A 17,981-nucleotide genomic window follows, 5' to 3' on the forward strand; every position below is an offset into this window, starting at 1 on the left:
TACAATTCTATGAAATCCAATGCAAAAGGGAAAACAAGAGAGTATAGGACCACTGGCTAGGGAAACAGGAGCTAAGAGTGGTGAGTATGTGGAAACAACCAACATAAGTAATTAGCAAAGCTAATAGAATGTTATTGTTTATTGTGAGGGGAAGTGAATACAAGAGTAGGGAGGTTATGCTTCAGTTGGTGAGACCACATCAGAGGACTGTGTACAGAATTGGTCTCCTTACTTAAGGAAAGAAGTAAATGCATTAGAAGCAGTTCAGAGAAGATTTACTAGATTAATGCCTGGAAAGGCTGGACAAACTAGGCTTGTATCCACTGGAGTTTGGAAGTGCAAGAGGCAACTTGATTGAAATATATGAGATCCCGAGGGGATTTGACAGGGTGGATATGGAGAGGATGTTTCCTCTTGTAGGAGAATCCGGAACTCAGGGTCAGGTGTTTCAAAATAAGGGGTCGCCCATTTAGGACAGAGATGAGGAAAATTTTTTTCTGAGGGTTGAGAGGCTTTGGAATTCTCTTCCTCAAAAAGTGTGGAAGCAGAGCATTTGAATATCTTCAAGGCAGAGCGAGATAGATTCTTGATAAGCAAGGAGGTGAAAGTTTATCAGGGGATCGGCAGGAATGTGGGGTTAAAATTAGATCAGCCACGATCTTATTGAATGGCGGAGCAGGCTCGAGGGGCCGAGTGGCCTACTCCTGCTCCTAATTCCTATGTTCGTATATTAAATGAGTTTTACAGTTCAATATTTACAACAACTTGCATTTACATAGCACCTTTACTGCAGTAACACATCCTAGGCCGCTTCACCAGTGCATTATCAGACAAAATTTGACAACCAAGTGAGGTAAGGAGATAACAGGAAAGGTGACCAAAGGCTTGATGGAAGAGTAAGATTTAAGGACTGCCTTAAAGGAGGAGAGGGGATGGTAATGGGGCAGAAACACGACCGAAGAAGCTAACAGAATGAATGTTACCACTGAGCTGGCAATGCTGATGGAGAGATTGGAAGCTTAAGGTTCAGGCGGCTTGTCAGGAAACATTGCTGAGAGGTTATTGAATCAGTTTCGATGGCAGAGGCCAATTTAAACCTGTTCAAGGCAAAGTTGCACACTGGCTTGAAGAAACAACAGATCATCGGGCACAAATAAAAACAGAAAACGCTGGAAAAGCTCAGCAGGTCTGGCAGCATCTGTGGAGAAAGGAAAACAGAGTTAACGTTTTGAGTCCAGATGGGTGTTCTTCAGAGCACTAGAAACCATCAGACGCACTTGCTGGGACAGCAGGAAAGATGATTAAACGGGGTCTACAATCTCTCTTAGCCTACAGCCAACGCTTTCTGCATCCCTAAAATAACACACAGCAAAAGGGATCATGGTTTCTGCAGAGTGCGTTAGAAAACAGAAAGCGTTCGGTTTTACTGGGCTACGCCTTGTCAGGGTTCAGACACCATTAGAGGATGCGATAAAGGTACCGTCTGTAAAAATGCAAGTGAGGAGACCAGAGCGCAGCAGGTAATGAGGAGAATGAATGAAGAAGTCAGGCTTTACGGCGCTGTTAGAAAACTGTAAAGAAATATTAAAAAGGAGCTCATTCCCATTTACTAAGTGTTATGCAAGTGACGTAGAGGAAAGAAAGGGCTACATTTCAACACTAAATTTTTTAAAATTCTTTCTTCAGGTGTGGGCGTCGCTGACATGGCCAGCATTTGTTATCCATCCCTCATTGCCCTTGAGCTGAGTGGTTTTCTGGGCCGTTTCAGAGTCAGCCACATTGCTGTGGGTCTGGAGTCACATGTAGGCCAGACCAAATAAGGACGGCAGATTTCCTTCCTTAAATGACATTAGTGAACCAGATGGGTTTTTATGACAATCGACAATGGCTTCATGATCATGATTATTGAGACTAGCGTTTTTTTTTAATTTAAATTCCACCAGCTGCCGTGGTGGGATTTGAACCCATGTCCCAAGAGCATAAAGTACTTCGTTGGCTGTGAAGTAACTTTGGACATCCTGAGGTTGTGAAAGGTGCTCCAGAAATGCAATTCCCTGTTACTTCCTTTTTTACAATCTACTTATTCTAATACAAAATTGCTTATTTTGAACTCATCATTAATTTGAATTGAAATAATGCCTAAAATGTCTCCACTGTTGTTGCATTAAAAATACTTAATTCCATTCACTAAAAAAATTTGTGTTTTTTTTGGCAAGCTAGAATGGCTTTGAGTTAACAAGAGTGGTTTGCACATTAATGGTGCTGCACAATGTTTCTCTGTTCAAATTCTGTCATTAGGCAAGTAGGTGCAAGGCACTGGCCATTGTGGTTTCAGGAGGAGGGAATAAGGAAAGGAGTGTGACAAGTAAGTGAATTGGTGTAGACTACTGGGAGCTCCTCACTTCATTGCTGACTCTCTCTGGAGATCTGTTATGTAATTCCACCAATGACCTGGTATTGTAGATCAGAACATATTATTGGTGTAAATAAACAGAAAGAGAGCAGTCACTGTGTAGTTACGCAGAACCAATCAATGACCCCAATCTATAGGTTGGTTGTTTTCTACATGTACAGATCCAAAAAATAATAAGAGATAGGAGCAGGAGTCAGCCATTCAGCCCCTTGAGCCTGCTCCACCATTCGATAAAATCATGGCTGATTGTCTACTTCAACTCCACCTGCCTCGATTCCCTTAGTTCCCAAAAATCTCTCGATGCACTGCACCTACTTGAACTAATGAACCTGGACAGAAAAACATTGTGCAGCACCATTAATGTGCAAACGACTTGTTAACTCAAAGCCATTCGAGCTTGCCAAGAAAGAACGCAAATTTTCCAGTGAATGGAATTAAGTATTTTTAATAGAACAACAATAGAGACTTTTTAAAAATGTTTTTGCATGATTTTAATTTAAATCTATCGAATACATGCAGCAATTGGACATCCGCAATCTCTGGGCTAGAGAATTCCAAAGATTCACAACTCTTGAATGAAGAAATTTCGCTTCATCTCAGTCATAGAGATGAAGTTTCATCCAGAGGTCATGCCTCCTAGTTATAGACTCTCCAGCCAGGGAAACCTACATCTCCACATCTACCCTTTCCAAGTCCTCAAAAAAAATTGTTTCAATGAGATCACCTCTCATTCTTCTAAACTCCAGAGAATACAGGCCCACTCATACCCACAGTCAACGTTTCAGCCTCCCAAGGTGTTAATTGCTGGGTGACAACCTCTTCATGTCTATACATTTTCACTTCTCCCGTAACAAGTGTGGAATATCCTCTTCAGTTGGGTTGGTTCCTAGGATATTCTGTTCCTCCCTCCCCATGGAGGTAAATATGACTGAACATTGCTACTTATTTTCTCCCTTCCCTCCCACTCACCAGGGTATGGGCACTGGCATCATGAAGGCTGATAATTCTTCAAGTGTGGCACCAGCAAGATATTTGACTGTGGGGAGAATCACAGTACAGTCCGCTCCTGTTCTCACCCCGGTAGCCAAACCTCATTCACTTTGAAGCAGGGGCTCACACAAGTCAGCAGTCAGGAGCAGCAGCCCCAGCTAATTATTTTCTATCTATGGGATGCCTTGACCAATGTGGTTATTGCAGTGCCTCAACTGCAGACTTTGGCTGAGATCAACTTAGGGAGGTGGTGGCATAGTAGTATTGTCACTAGACTGGTAAACCTAGGGGTAATACTCTGGGGACCAGGGTTCAAATCCACAGTAGATGGTATTATAAGTCTAATGATAACTGTGAAACCATTGCTGATTGTCATAAAAACCCAACTAGTCCACTAGGAAAGGAAATCTTCCATCCTTACCTGGTCTGGCCTACATGTGACTCCAGACCCATGTGGTTGGCTCTTAAATGCCCTCTGAATTAGGGATGGGAAATAAATGCTGGCTGGGCCAGTCATGTCCACATCCAATGAATGAAAAAGAAACCTGACTCAGCGTGGATCCTGAGCTGCCCCAGATAATGCCTTTCATCATAGGGGAGTGTTTTAATATTTCAATGATAATTTTTTTTTAAAATGGAAGTTGCCTCACCTTCAGCTCCAACTCTTTGCAGATCTGAGGTCTCAGCAAACTGAGCACGTAAGAGGCTCGTGAAAACTTAAAACCTGCAGCAGCAAAAAGCACAGTGTCAGATACATAAGCAGCATGTGGGTTTTTAAAGGGGGCTGCCACTTCAGGCTATGTGAATGCCAGCATTGCATTATGAACATGCTCCATTAATCTTAACAAAATGTTTCCTGCATTTAAAATATCAATGAATATAAAAACACCAAATCCATCAACATAACACACCCCAACCCTCCTTGCACCTACATTTAATGGCAGTCGATGCTAGGTCAATTGTTAATTTTAAATCTGAGACTGATAGATTTTTGTTAACCAAAAGGTATGAGGGATATGGGGCAGAGCTGATATATGAAGTTCAGAAGATAAGAAATAGGAGCAGGAGTAGCCCACACAGCTCCTCGAGCCTGCCCTGCCATTCAATAAGTCCTAAATCCCTTATCCTGTGACCAAAATTGTACATAGTTCTCCAAGTGCAGTCTCAGCAAGCCCCTGTATGATTGTAACGATTAATTGATTCCACTCTTGCAATAAATGGCTAACATACTTTCTATCCCATCATTTCAGTCATTAATGAGTTTCCAGCACAGATTCTTATGGGACACCACTAGTTACGTCCTGCCAATTTCCCCTACTCTGATTCCTGCCACTCAGCCAATTTCCCAACAGGGTCAATAATTTGCCTTCAATGCCATGGGCTTTTTCAACTGGGTCAATTCATTGGCCGTGCAGCGCCTTGGGAGGTCCATTCCATCAGCAGGTAGCTGGCCTTTTGGAACTTATTAATTTGCTGGTTACTTTCTTAGTCTAACTTGTCTGTTGCATAAATATATTTCCCCAGGCTAGGTTAGTTATTAAAAACTACCTGCTACAGTGCTCAGTCTCAACTCCTGTGTGCTAACGTGGCTCTGAAGAGCTCCCTCTGAAGGGCTTCTGTGCAATTACATGATAGATGTCGTAGGAAGAATGAACTTCATTTATATATCCCCGTTCAAAACTTCAGAGGGCATTTCACAGCCAATAAGGCATTTTTAAAGTGTGGGCACTGCGGTAATGTAGAAAACACAGCAACTAATTTGCGCACAAGTAAAATGGGCTGATGGTACCTTTCTCACATAAGCTAATCTTAAAACTACAATGAATAAATGCTTTTCTGACTGAAATGCTTTTTCCCCTCGGGAGATGGGCATCATCAGCATTTATTACCCATCTCCAATGGCTCTCGACAAGCTGGTGGTAAGCTACCTTCAGTGTGTCAGCCATAGCTCAATGGTTAGCACTCTTGCCTCTGAGTCCAGAAGGTTGTGGATTCAAGTCCCGCTCCAGGATTTTACACCCCAATGTGATACTGAGGGAATGCTGCAGTGTCAGAGGTGCTGTCTTTTTGATGTTAAACCAAGGCCCCATCCACCCTCTCAGGTGGATCTAAAAGATCCTACAGCACTGTTTCAAAGAAGAGCAGGGGAGTTATCCCTAGCGCCATGCTCACTATCTATCTCTCAATCAACAATACCAAAAAAAAACAGATTATTTAGTCATTGCTAGTGCACAAGTTGCCTGCCACATTTCCTACATTACAACAGTGACCAAGCTTCAAAAGTACTTCATCAGCTTTGGGACATCTTTTGGTTGTGAAAGCCACTATGTCAATGCAAGTCTTTCTGGTTTCTTTTCCTGATGGTTACAGTCTGTGCAGTGAAAAGGTTTCCCCTCAATAGTGTTAGGAAGAGAGTGTTCCAGGATTTTGACCCACCAACGGTGAAGTAATGGTGAGATATTTCTAAGTCAGGATGTTGTGTGACTAGGAGGGGAACTTTCAGGTGGTGGTATTCCCATGTTCTTGCTGCCCCTGACCATCTAGATGGCAGAGGTCATGAGTTTGGGAGCAGAGAGGCTCTGGTTCATACTTTCACAAGCTTGAAGCCTGCAAGGGCTCCATGCCTTGCAGGTCAAAGGGTATTCTTACTGAAACCCCAGGGGCCTCTTGTATCCGGCCTGGCTAAAGCTGCTCCTACCTGGAATGAGCTCCTCCGTGACAGTGGCCCCACCAATCACATGACGCTTCTCTAACACAGCAGTGTTCACTCCAGACTTCTGTAGGTACGCAGCCTGCAAGAGACAAGGCCACAGTCAAACTTCCAGAGAGCTTCCAGTCCTGAAGATCAAGTTTGGAGAGACGTGTGCGAAAACATTCTTAAAAAATATTGCACAGACATCAAATTAGTGAGCATATGTGGGATAATCAAGGGCGACCGGCAAGGATTTGTTAAACACTTGGGGAGGTGGTGGTGTAGTGGTATTGTCATTGGACTAGTGTTCCAGAGACCCAGGGTAATGCTCTGAGGACCTGGGTTTGAATCCTGTCATGGGCAGATGGTGAAATTAGAATTCAATAAAAATCTGGAATTAAAAGTCTGATGATGACCATGCAAACATTACTGACTGTGATTAAAAACCCACCTAGTTCACTAATGTCCTTCAGGGAAGAAAATCCCTGTGTAAAAGTGAGCAAGTTTGGCCGGTTAAAACACAGTGCACAATTTTAGAGGCCACAATAAAACTGCAGAGCACGTGCAGCATTGATTTGCCAGAATGGGAAGCTGGGATCATGAGGAGATTTGACACTATTCCCACTGAAACAGAAAAGACAAAAAGGAGATTTTTTTTTCAAGTTTTGGAGCAGTTGTTTGTTTCCCCCCACTTGTACGGTGAGGATCTTTGTTGCAGATGCCTGTTTAAATTCCTGTGAAAGAACGCTTCACTCAAAACATTAACCTCTCCTCTCTGTTTCAGAAGCTTTGAGAGTTACCGTTTTTACTACAGGAGATGGAGAGCAGGGATAAGCTGAACTTTGAACCAAACGGGGTTACTCTGGGGCAGCCGTGTGGTAGGCTCCTTGACAACGCAATTAAAAAGGTTTGGTGTATCTGAATCTTGATCTCTTAAATTCAAAGTTCAGATTTAGCCAAACCATTCACCCATAAATTGTGTGTTAACACGGAAAGTTCTGGAAATACACGACGGGTCAGTCAGCCTCTGAAAAGAGATAAGACAGGTTAATGTTTCAGGTATGGGTATTCCACTCAAAGTCTAAAGAGGTTAGCACTGATACATTATCTGTCTTTTCTCCTCCCAAGGATATGCATTTTCAGACCTTTTTTGTTTTTAATTCCATAGTTTCAGCAGGCACGAAACTTCAACAAAAACAAAAAATGCTGGAAAAACTCAGCAGGTCTAATAGCTTCTGTGGAAAGAAATACAGTGTTAACGTTTCAAGTCCGTCTGACTCTTCTTCAGAGCTCTGAAGAGTCATACGGACTCGAAACGTTAACTCTGCCTTTCTCTCCACGGAAGCTGTCGGACCTGCTGAGTTTTTTGCCAGCATTTTCTGTTCTTGTTTCAGATTCCCAGCATCCGCAGCATTTTGCTTTTATCTTAGGCAAGAAACTTTAATGTTTTCTTCTTAATCACGACAATAGGACTGGGCAAACTAGGTAAACGTAAATTTTGGACTGATAAAAGGAAGGTCGTCTTCACACACTCAATATTCAGAATGTACCCCCAGAATAGAACAGCAAAGAGCAGAATCAGGAATCATTTAAAAAGCTACAATGGTGGGGTGTGGATTGTAGAGTCTAGATGAATGAACGAAGAGGGGTCGAATGGCCTGGCTCATCTTAAATTATCTTGGAAATTCCACTTTCTTCCATTATTTGACAGCCACTTTGATTCTATCCTGCTAATCTGTTTTTTGCGAGTATAAATTGTCCTTATTTGCCCTCAGATGCCTCCCCGTGCCCAGTCTCTCTCTCTCTCTGGCTGAGACCGAGTCTGCCAAAGACTGTCCACTGTTTTTCCAACGCCTGGAAATGACCATCAGGAATCAGGAGACCAGTCTTGCTCCTTCTGCCTGTCCAGAGATGTTGCCACATGGAGCCTTCATACTGGAGGTTTTGGCCAAGGCTTTTCCCCATTTGGTCAAAGCTTATAGCATGGTGAGGTAGCAGCTTTCAGACTGGGCTGTGCTTGTCTGGCCAAGGCCAAAGATCTGAAAATTTCTCAAATAGCAAGCAAGACGTGTAACTCAGTGTAACACCCAATAAAATGTAACCAGAAGAAAAGACAAAAAGATTGTACATACAGCTATCAGTCCATTATGGCCTGAAAGATAAAGAAAAGAATGTTCATTTTCTTATTGTTTAGATACAAGATAATGTTATACATCGTATAAGCCAAATAATCTGTTTTAGCACTTCATATGTCATTAACTAACAACAACTTACATTTATATAGTGCCTTTATCATGGTAAAACATTCCTGGGTGCTTCACAGGAACATAACCGGACAGAAAATTGACACCAAACCAAAGAAAGAGGCATTAGGACAAGTCCCCAAAAGCTTGGTCAAAGAGGTAGGTTCTAAGCAGGATCTAATGGATGGGGAAGAGGTAGAGAGATTTGGGGAGTGAATTCCAGAGCTTAGTGCTAGACACTTGAAGGTACAGCTGCCAAAGGCAGGGAGAAGGAAGTGGGGGAACTGCAAGGTGACAAAGTTGGAGCACCACAGAACATTAGGAGGACTGGGGGAGGTCACAGAGATAGGGAGGGGCGAGGCCATGGAGATCAGTTTAGAATTGACACCCCAAGCCAATCCCTTGAATCTGCTGCTTTTCAGTACATCAACTTCTCACATCTCAAAAGGTTTCACATGCAAAAAAACTATTCATGAGTCTAGTGATGCTGCCGCACAGACGAAAAGGGGCAGCCATTTTGCACCTGCAACATCCCACAAACAGCACTGGGATGAACAACTGGTTGATCTGTTTTTTGATAGTGCTGGTTGAAGGGTAAATGTTTACCAGACATTGGGAAAATGCTTGCCCTTACTTAAAGTTCCCATGAAGATGAGTATTGCTGAAAAAATAGACATGCTGTCGAAGGTTTTCGTCTTGCACTCATCAGGATAGATTCGCAAGAATGCCAATTGTAAAGGGGACACAATTTATACTACACAAGAAGAGAGTTTGGCAAGTGGACTCTGCGGGATAATAGCTATCCTGATCAGATCATTTCTCGCTACATATCACACAAACTCATTAATGGGCCTAAGGCAACCACTTTTGATCCTGAAAACTGCCCAGTCTACCTCAGATTACCCTGGAAGGGAAAGGCGTGTCAAAAGTTTGAGCAATGGATGAAGCTAGCCACTTCACGCTGCTAACATGCAGTAGTAACATGAGTAGTATTCTCCACTAACAGGATGCTGTCGTCGATCCAAAAAGGCGTTCTGCCTATCGCACAAATGAGTGTGTGGTATATGAATTTTAGTGCCAGTGTGATGCCAGGTATGTAGGCCGCATGTCCCACTGACTGACGGATCATATCATACAGCACGTCCCTTTGGCTGCTCGCAACAGGCAAAGTACTGACCGTACCCAGCCAGCCCTTGCTTGCAAAACTCAAAATATAGTGTCCAACATTAGATGCAATTCCACAATTGGACAGCACTTGCTAAACAATCCTGAGTGTGCTAAGAATTACACTGGCCACCAATTTAAGATTATCAGTCAGGTTCGCAATGTGGCTCACTTATACATGCTAGAATCCACATATATTCACACACAGAATCCTGTCCTTTGCAGGCACAAGGAGCATGCCCATGCATTGCATCTTTCAACTAACCCAAAGCCTGGGGAAACACTTGGCACATCATAACATTCAAGGCTATTGGCCAAGTGTTGGTAAATGGGATTAGGTAGGTAGGTCAGGTGTTTCTCACATGTCGGTGCAGACTCGATGGGCTGAAGGGCCTCTTCTGCACTGTGTGATTCTGTGACCAGCCGTTCCCTGGTTCACTCCCCATGGCAATGTCTTGACCAGTGTCTGGTATGAATATAAACAAAAGCTTGGCTGGTGCATTCTCCTTAGCAACACCTCTAAAATTAGAGTCCACTTGCCAACCAATCAGCACTCTTTTCTCATGCCATATAAACTGTTGTTCCCTTTACAATTTACAATTGGTATTCTCTGTCCTGATGAATGTAAGATGAAAAGCATGTCTCTTTTTTCAGCAATACTCAAATTCTGTTCTACCAAATAGCTATTCCCATGAAATCTTTAACAGCCGATCCAGGAAACAAAACTTTTAACAATACATACTGAGAAGTATTGGCAGCATCTGCAGAGAGGAACACAGTTAACGTTTCAAGTCCATATGACTCTTCAACAGAACTAAAGAAAAATAGAAAAGAGTGATATATAAGCTGGTTTAAGGGGGAAGGGGGGGGGACAGGTAGAGCTGGATAGAGGGCCAGTGATAAAATGATGTCATAGACAAAAGGACAAAGAGGTGTTGAAGGTGGTGATATTATCTAAGGAATGTGCTAATTAAGGGTAGAAAGCAGGACAAGCAAGGTACAGATAGCCCTAGTGGGGGTGGGGTGGGGGGAAGGGATCGAAATAGGCTAAAAGGTAGAGATAAAACAATGGATGGAAATACATTTAAACGTAATGGAAATAAGTGGGAAAACCCCCTCCCACAACTCTTTCTCCGATACATCGATGATTGCTTCGGTGCTGCTTCATGCTCTCGTCGGGACCTGGAAAAATTTATTAATTTTGCTTCCAATCTCCACCCCTCCATCATTTTCACATGGTCCATCTCTGACACTTCCCTTCCCTTCCTTGACCTCTCTGTCTCAATTTCTGGTGATAGACTGTCCACCAATATTCATTACAAGCCTACCGACTCCCATAGCTACCTCGACTACAGCTCCTCACACCCCGCTTCCTGTAAGGACTCCATCCCATTCTCTCAGTTCCTTCGCCTCCGTCGCATCTGTTCTGATGATGCTACCTTCAAAAACAGTTCCTCTGACATGTCTTCTTTCTTCCTTAACCGAGGTTTTCCACTCACGGTGGTTGACAGGGCCCTCAACCGTGTCCAGCCCATCTCCCGCACATCCGCCTCACAGCTTCCTCTCCCTCCCAGAAATATGATAGGGTCCCCCTTGTCCTCACTTATCACCCCACCAGCCTCCGCATTCAAAGGATCATCCTCCGCCATTTCCGCCAACTCCAGCATGATGCCACCCACCAAATACATCTTCCCTTCACCCCGCCCCCCCCCCCCACCTCCCGGCGGCATTCCGCAGGGATTGTTCCGTCCGGAACATCCTCCATCACCCCCTACACCTCAACCTCCTCCCACGGCACCTTCCCATGCAACCCAGAAGTTGCAACACCTGCCCCTTTACTTCCCCTCTCCTCACCGTCCAAGGGCCTAAACACTCCTTTCAAGTGAAGCAGCATTTCACTTGCACTTCCCTCAATTTAGTCTACTGCATCCGCTGCTCCCAATGCGGTTTCCTCTACATTGGAGCGACCAAACGCAGACTGGGTGACCGCTTTGCAGAACACCTTCGGTCTGTCCGCAAGCATGACCCAGACCTCCCTGTCGCTTGCCATTTCAACACTCCACCCTGCTCTCATGTCCGTCCTTGGCCTGCTGCATTGCAGGGTGGGGAAGGGGGCGGGGGCGGGGAAGAAGCCGGTGGGGGGGTGGGGGGGGGGTCGGGGCAGGAAAGTGGGCGGGGGTTGGGGCGGGGTGAGGAAGGGGGCGGGGGGTGGGGTGAGGAAGGGGGCGGGGTGAGGAAGGGGCAGGGTGGGGAAGTGGGCGGGGTGAGGAAGTGGGTGGGGGGGTGGGGAAGTGGGCGGGGTGAGTAAGGGACGGGGGGCGGGGCGAGGAATGGGGCGGGGATTAAAGATGGGTAAGGGGACGGTCCAATCTCCCCACAAATGCAATGGTTAAGATGGATTGCGAGGATATTCAATGTTCAATGAAATAAAAACCAATTGCATGAATCAGAGTAATTTGCAAAGTAAGATGAATATCGATGAGAATATGTTAGATACATTATTGAAGAAAATCAGACAAACTCTGGTATTGGCCTAACTCTGTTCTCTCAATGTGAAGACAAATCTGCAGCATTGTTATCGCTGCTTAAAACCCATTTACTTTAAGTTAAATAAACTCGGTTTTGGGGGGGAGAGACCCCCACTCGCGCCCCTCCAGCTGGAAGTTGGACAGTGGTTTCCCAGTGTCTGCAGGTTTACCTCCCCCTATAACCACCGCCTCATACTGTGGTCGGAGAGCCGTCCCTGAGCTCCAGCTCCTGCCGACGGGACCCTGAAGGACTTGGCAAAGCCTGCCCCGGGCTGAGGTGATCGCCATAACAAAACCAAACTCTTCCCACAACAGCGAACATTAAGTTTCACCGCAACCAGAATCCAACGGGCGGTGAAACAGTGCCAGGACCGCCCAGGGGCCGGCCAGAACTAAGCGACACCCCCTTCCTGCTGAATTCTTCTTCTTGTTATTGGGTCAAAGCCCCGAAGCGCGGAGAGGATTGACACAGGCTCTCACCTCCTGTCTCTGGACAGGAACTCAGCACGACAATTTCACCAGTCTTATGTGAAAGAGAGAAAGATAAACTCATGAAATACAGACAGAAAATGCTGGGAAAACTACACCAAGTCCCATTTCACATACCCCCCATAGTCTGGCCCCCTCCTTTAATCCCCTCCAGCCCAACAACCTTCTGACAACGACTGAGCACCTCAAATTCTGGACAAATTGTCTGGGCTCAAAGAATTGCCTTCATAAACATCTACAGCTGTCTTTCCTCCTTTAAGATGTTCTTTAAAACCTACTTCTTTAAGATCAAACTTTAGGTCAACTGGCCTATTATCTCCTTATGTGGCTCCATGTCAATTCTGTGAGCTTGGGATATTTTAGTATGTTTAAAAGGTGCTATACAAATATAAGTTGGTTGCTGCAGCTTTAAAAATAATTTCAGCTCTTTGTCACCATCAAGCATTTCTTTGTACCTTACTCTGGATATTAGACTGCGTATTACAGCAGTAGATAGAATCAAGCAGCACATAAGGAAATTACTTGGCCCAGTTGCCAGCTCTTTGAAAGACTTACCAATTAGTCCCACTCCACCCCCTGCTCTTTCCAATAGCCCTGCAAATAATTTCTTTTTAATACATAACCAATTCCATTTTGAAAGTTACTACTGAATCTGCTTCCACCACCTTTTCATACAGTGCATCCCAGGTCAGAAAAACTTGCTGAGTTAAATCATTTCTCCCTATCTCCTTACTGGCTTTTGTTTTTTTGCCAATTATCTTAAATTATCTGTGTCCTCTGGTTATCAGCCCTCCTTCCAATGCAAACAGTTGCTCCCTATTTACTCTTATCAGAATCCTACATAACTTTGGACACTTCTAGCAAATCTCCCCTCAGCCTTCTCTTCTCCGAGGAAAACAACCCCAGCTTCTCTCGCCTCTCCACATAATTGAATTGCCTCACCCCTGCTGCCATTGACAAATTACAACACAGAAGGATGCCATTCAGCCCATTGCACTGTTGCTGGCTCTTTGGTGGAGCAATCCAATTAGAACTAAATTAAATCCCACTGAAATCACAGGGGGTCTCAACAGAGTAGATAGAGGGAAACAGTTCCCATTGGTGGCATAGTCGAGATCCACAACGCACAGATTTAAGGTGATTAGCAAAAGAACCAAAGGCGATATGAGTAAAATCTTTTTTTAAGCAGTGTGGTTACAAACTGGGATGCACTGCCTGATAAGCACCTGAAGGGGGAAAAATTGCAGGGCTAGAGAGGAAAAGGCTGGGGAGTGGGGCTAGCTAAATTGCTCTTTAAGAGAACTGGCACAGACACGATGGGCCAAGTGGCCTCCTCCTGTGCTGTAACCCTGACACTTGCTTACCAAAGTGAATCTTCTATGGAGATCTTGAGTTTGGGGTATGGTCTCACAGCGGTCAAAGGAAGCGCTACATGGACACTCTGAAGTCTTCACTTAGGAGTTTTGATAACAACTTCAAGTCCTGGGAGAAGATTGCCCCAGCATCGCTGCACCTGGCGCAACCAAATAAAAAATGGTGCCACCTCCTTCGAAAGCAAACGTGTATCAGAGGCAGAGAGAAAACACAAAGAGAGGAAATCCCAAGCCAGCAACTTGTCCAAACACAATCATCTGCAGAATCCTGTCTGATTTATAGCAGAACCTTCTGGAAACAGATTGGCCTTAGCAGTCAGCTACATACCCACCAGAACCCTACCAAACGCCCCTGATGATGATCTTTGAAGGATTTTTTTTTTGGAAAAATGTCCTTTATTCATAAAATATCTGAAAGAACATTACAAAACATTTCAAAATGGCCTTCACAAAAAGTGCAATCAGATTCAATTTTCCTGCATAGATCATGAGGTACTTCAATACAATCAATGAACATTACAGATATTTCAACATGGTCGTTATAGACAGTCAGGCAGTGCAACGGTATTCAAATTATCGACATAGATCATGTTGCACTCTGAGGTGCTTCAATTATGATACATTTAGTATTCACTACATACATTCTTTGTGAGTCATACAGCCCGAGGGGTCTATACAATTTCCAGCCCCTCGGTGCACTGTGACAGAAAGGTCTCAGACAGCAACCTTTCCCCATTGCGCCTTTGCGGTGGCTGCCCCAAGCTTTAGTGCGTCCCTCAGGACGTAGTCCTGGACTTTGGAATGTGCCAGTCTGCAACACTCAGTCAAGGACAACTCTTTGCACTGGAAAATCAACAAGTTTCGGGCAGACCAAAGAGCGTCTTTCACCGAGTTGATGATCCTCCAGCTGCAGTTGATGTTTGTCTCGGTGTGTGTCCCTGGGAACAGCCCGTAGAGCACAGAGTCCTGTGTCACAGAACTGCTCGGGATGAACCTCGACAAAAAACCCTTTGAAGGATTTTTTTTTGGAAAAATATACTTTATTCATAAAATATCTGGAAGAACATTACAAAACATTTCTAAATCGCCATCACAAAAAGTGCAATCAGATTCAACTTTTACAGATGGATCACGAGGTGCTTCAATACAATCAATGAATATTACAATCATTTCAATATGGTCATTACAGACAATCAGACAATGGTATTGGAGTTATCAACATACATCATGTTGCACTCTGAGGTGCTTCAATACAATTATAATACAACTAGTATTCAATGCATACATTTATTGTGAGCTGTACAGCCCGAAGGGCTCTAAACAGTTCCCAGTCCCTCGGTGCACTATGACAGAAAGGTCTTAGACAGCGACCTTTCCCCATTGCGCCTTTGCGGCGGCTGCCCCAAGCTTTAGTGCGTCCCTCAGCACGTAGTCCTGGACCTTGGAATGGGCCAGTCTGCAACACTCAGTCAGGGACAACTCTTTGCGCTGGAAGACCAACAAGTTTCAGGCAGACCAAAGAGCGTCTTTCACCGAGTTGATGATCCTCCAGCTGCAGTTGATGTTTGTCTCGGTGTGTGTCCCTGGGAACAGCCCGTAGAGCACAGAGTGATGTGTCACAGAACTGCTCGGGATGAACATCAACAGAAACCACCGCATCTCTCTCCAGACCTTCTTTGCAAAGGCACAATCCACAAGGAGGTGAACAATGGTCTCATCCCCACCATAGCCTCCTCGAGGGCAACGTGAAGAGGGGGTGAGACTCCTGGCATATTGGAAGGATCTGACGGGGAGAGCCTTTCTCAGCCAAACTACATCTTGGTGCTTGTTGGAAAATTTTTCTGGCGATGAGGCATTCTGCCAAATAACTTTGACAGTCTGCTCGGGGAACCATCCCACAGGATCCACCCTCTCCTTTTCCTGCAGGGCCTCTAGGACATTACGTGCCGACCACTGCCTGATAGACTTGTGGCCAAAGGTGCGTCTCTGCATAAATTTTTCCATGAGGGACAGGTGGTATGGCACGGTCCAACTACTTGGAGCGTTCTGCGGCAGCGTGGTCAGACCCATCCTTCGCAACACTGGGGACAAGTAGAACCTCAGCACGTAGTGACACTTGGTGTTTGCAAACCGAGGGTCTACGCACAGCTTGATGCAGCTGCACACAAAGGTGGCCATCAGTATGAGGGCGATGTTGGGCACGTTTTTTCCCCCCTTATCTAGAAGCTTGTACATCGCATCCCTGCGGACACAATCCATTTTCGACCTCCAGATAAAGCAAAAGATGATCGCCATCGCGCAGGAGTGTGGAATGGGCCAGGTACAGCAACAGTGAGAGTGCCTCACACCTGATGACCAGGCTCTTACCCGCAATGGAGAGGGAGTGTTGCTCCCACATGCCGAGTTTTCTTTGCACCATAGACACTCGCTCCTTCCAGTTTCTAACGCATGCCCCAGTCCCTCTGAACCATATCCCCAGCACCTTCAGGCCATCAGCCCTGATGGTGAAGGGAACAAAGGATCGGTCAGCCCAGTTCCCAAAGAACATGGCCTCGCTCTTCCCATGATTTACCTTGGCTCCCAAGGCCAGTTCGAACTGGTTGCAGATGTGGATCAGTCAAAAACCCTTTGAAGGATGAACAAGAAAGAACCATCCTGCAATTCGTTCTCTTGTGGGTTCTTTTTTGCTTTGGGTATATCGAATTTCCTTTTAAATGCAAAAACAGAATTACCTGGAAAAACTCAGTAGGTCTGGCAGCATCGGCTGAGAAGAAAAGAGTTGACGTTTCGAGTCCTCATGACCCTTCAGCACTTCAGCAGAACTGAGTAAAGTTAGGAGAGGGGTGAAATATAAGCTGGTTTAAGGTGGTGGGGGGGGGGGCGGGTGAGGGGTGGGGAGAGAGAAGTTGGGGGGCGGGGTAGTTGTAGGGACAAGCAAGCAGTGATAGGAGCAGATAATCAAAAGATGTCACAGACAAAAGGACAAAGAGGTGTTGAAGGTGGTGATATTATCTAAGAAAATGTGCTAATTAAGAATGGATGGCAGGACATTCAAGGTACAGCTCTAGTGGGGGTGGGGTGGAAAGACTGACAGGGTATTACAGTTATAGATTTAAAAATAATGGAAATAGGTGGGAAAAGAAAAATCTATATAAATTATTGGAAAAAACAAAAGGGAGGGGGAAGAAACGGAAAGGGGGGTGGGGATGGGGGAGGGAGTTTAAGATCTAAAGTTATTGAATTCAATATTCAGTCCGGAAGGCTGTAAAGTGCCTAGTCGGATCTGTTCTGATGATGCTACCTCCAAAATCAGTTCCTCTGACATGTCCTCCTTCTTCCTTACCCGAGGTTTTCCATCCACGGTCGTTGACAGGGCCCTCAACCGTGTCCGGCCCTTCTCCCGCGCATCCGCCCTCACACCTTCTCCTCCCTCCCAGAAACATGATAGGGTCCTCCTTGTCCTCACTTATCACCCCACCAGCCTCCCCATTCAAAGGATCATCCTCCGCCATTTCCGCCAACTCCAGCATGATGCCACCACCAAACACATCTTCCCTTCACCCCCCCTGGCGGCATTCCATAGGGATCGTTCCCTCTGGGACACCCTGGTCCACCCCTCCATCACCCCCTACTCCTCAACCCCCACCTATGGCACCTCCCCATGCCCACGCAGAAGATGCAACACCTGCCCCTTCACTTCCTCTCTCCTCACCGTCCAAGGGCCCAAACACTCCTTTCAAGTGAAGCAGCATTTCACTTGCATTTCCCCTAACTTAGTCTACTGCATTCGTTGCTCCCAATGCAGTCTCCTCTACATTGGAGAGACCAAACGCAAACTGGGCGACCGCTTTGCAGAACACCTGCAGTCTGTTCGCAAGAAAGACCCAAACCTCCCTGTCGCTTGCCATTTTAACACTCCACCCTGCTCTCTTGCCCACATGTCTGTCCTTGGCTTGCTGCATTGTTCCAGTGAAGCCCAACGCAAACTGGAGGAGCAGCACCTCATCTTCTGACTAGGCACTTTACAGCCTTCCGGACTGAATATTGAATTCAACAACTTTAGATCTTAAACTCCCTCCCCCATCCCCA

General features: G+C 45.3%; 1 protein-coding gene across 1 annotated transcript in view; it reads right to left on the bottom strand.

The window, feature by feature from the left end:
• pyroxd2 (pyridine nucleotide-disulphide oxidoreductase domain 2) overlaps window positions 1-12,369 on the bottom strand; it is a 38,302-nt gene extending 25,933 nt beyond the window's left edge. The window contains exons 1-4 of the mRNA XM_078565106.1: window positions 12,201-12,369; window positions 8,228-8,247; window positions 6,102-6,195; window positions 4,054-4,127 (exon numbers count right to left, since the gene is read on the bottom strand). Coding sequence (XP_078421232.1) covers window positions 4,054-4,127; window positions 6,102-6,195; window positions 8,228-8,247; window positions 12,201-12,318 — 306 coding nt within the window. The 5' untranslated portion in view covers window positions 12,319-12,369. The remainder of the gene's footprint in view (window positions 1-4,053; window positions 4,128-6,101; window positions 6,196-8,227; window positions 8,248-12,200) is intronic.
• Window positions 12,370-17,981: the final 5,612 nt, after the last annotated feature.

The sequence above is a fragment of the Cetorhinus maximus genome, chromosome 20, assembly GCF_964194155.1.
Source record: "Cetorhinus maximus chromosome 20, sCetMax3.hap1.1, whole genome shotgun sequence".
NCBI classification, from domain to species: domain Eukaryota; kingdom Metazoa; phylum Chordata; class Chondrichthyes; order Lamniformes; family Cetorhinidae; genus Cetorhinus; species Cetorhinus maximus.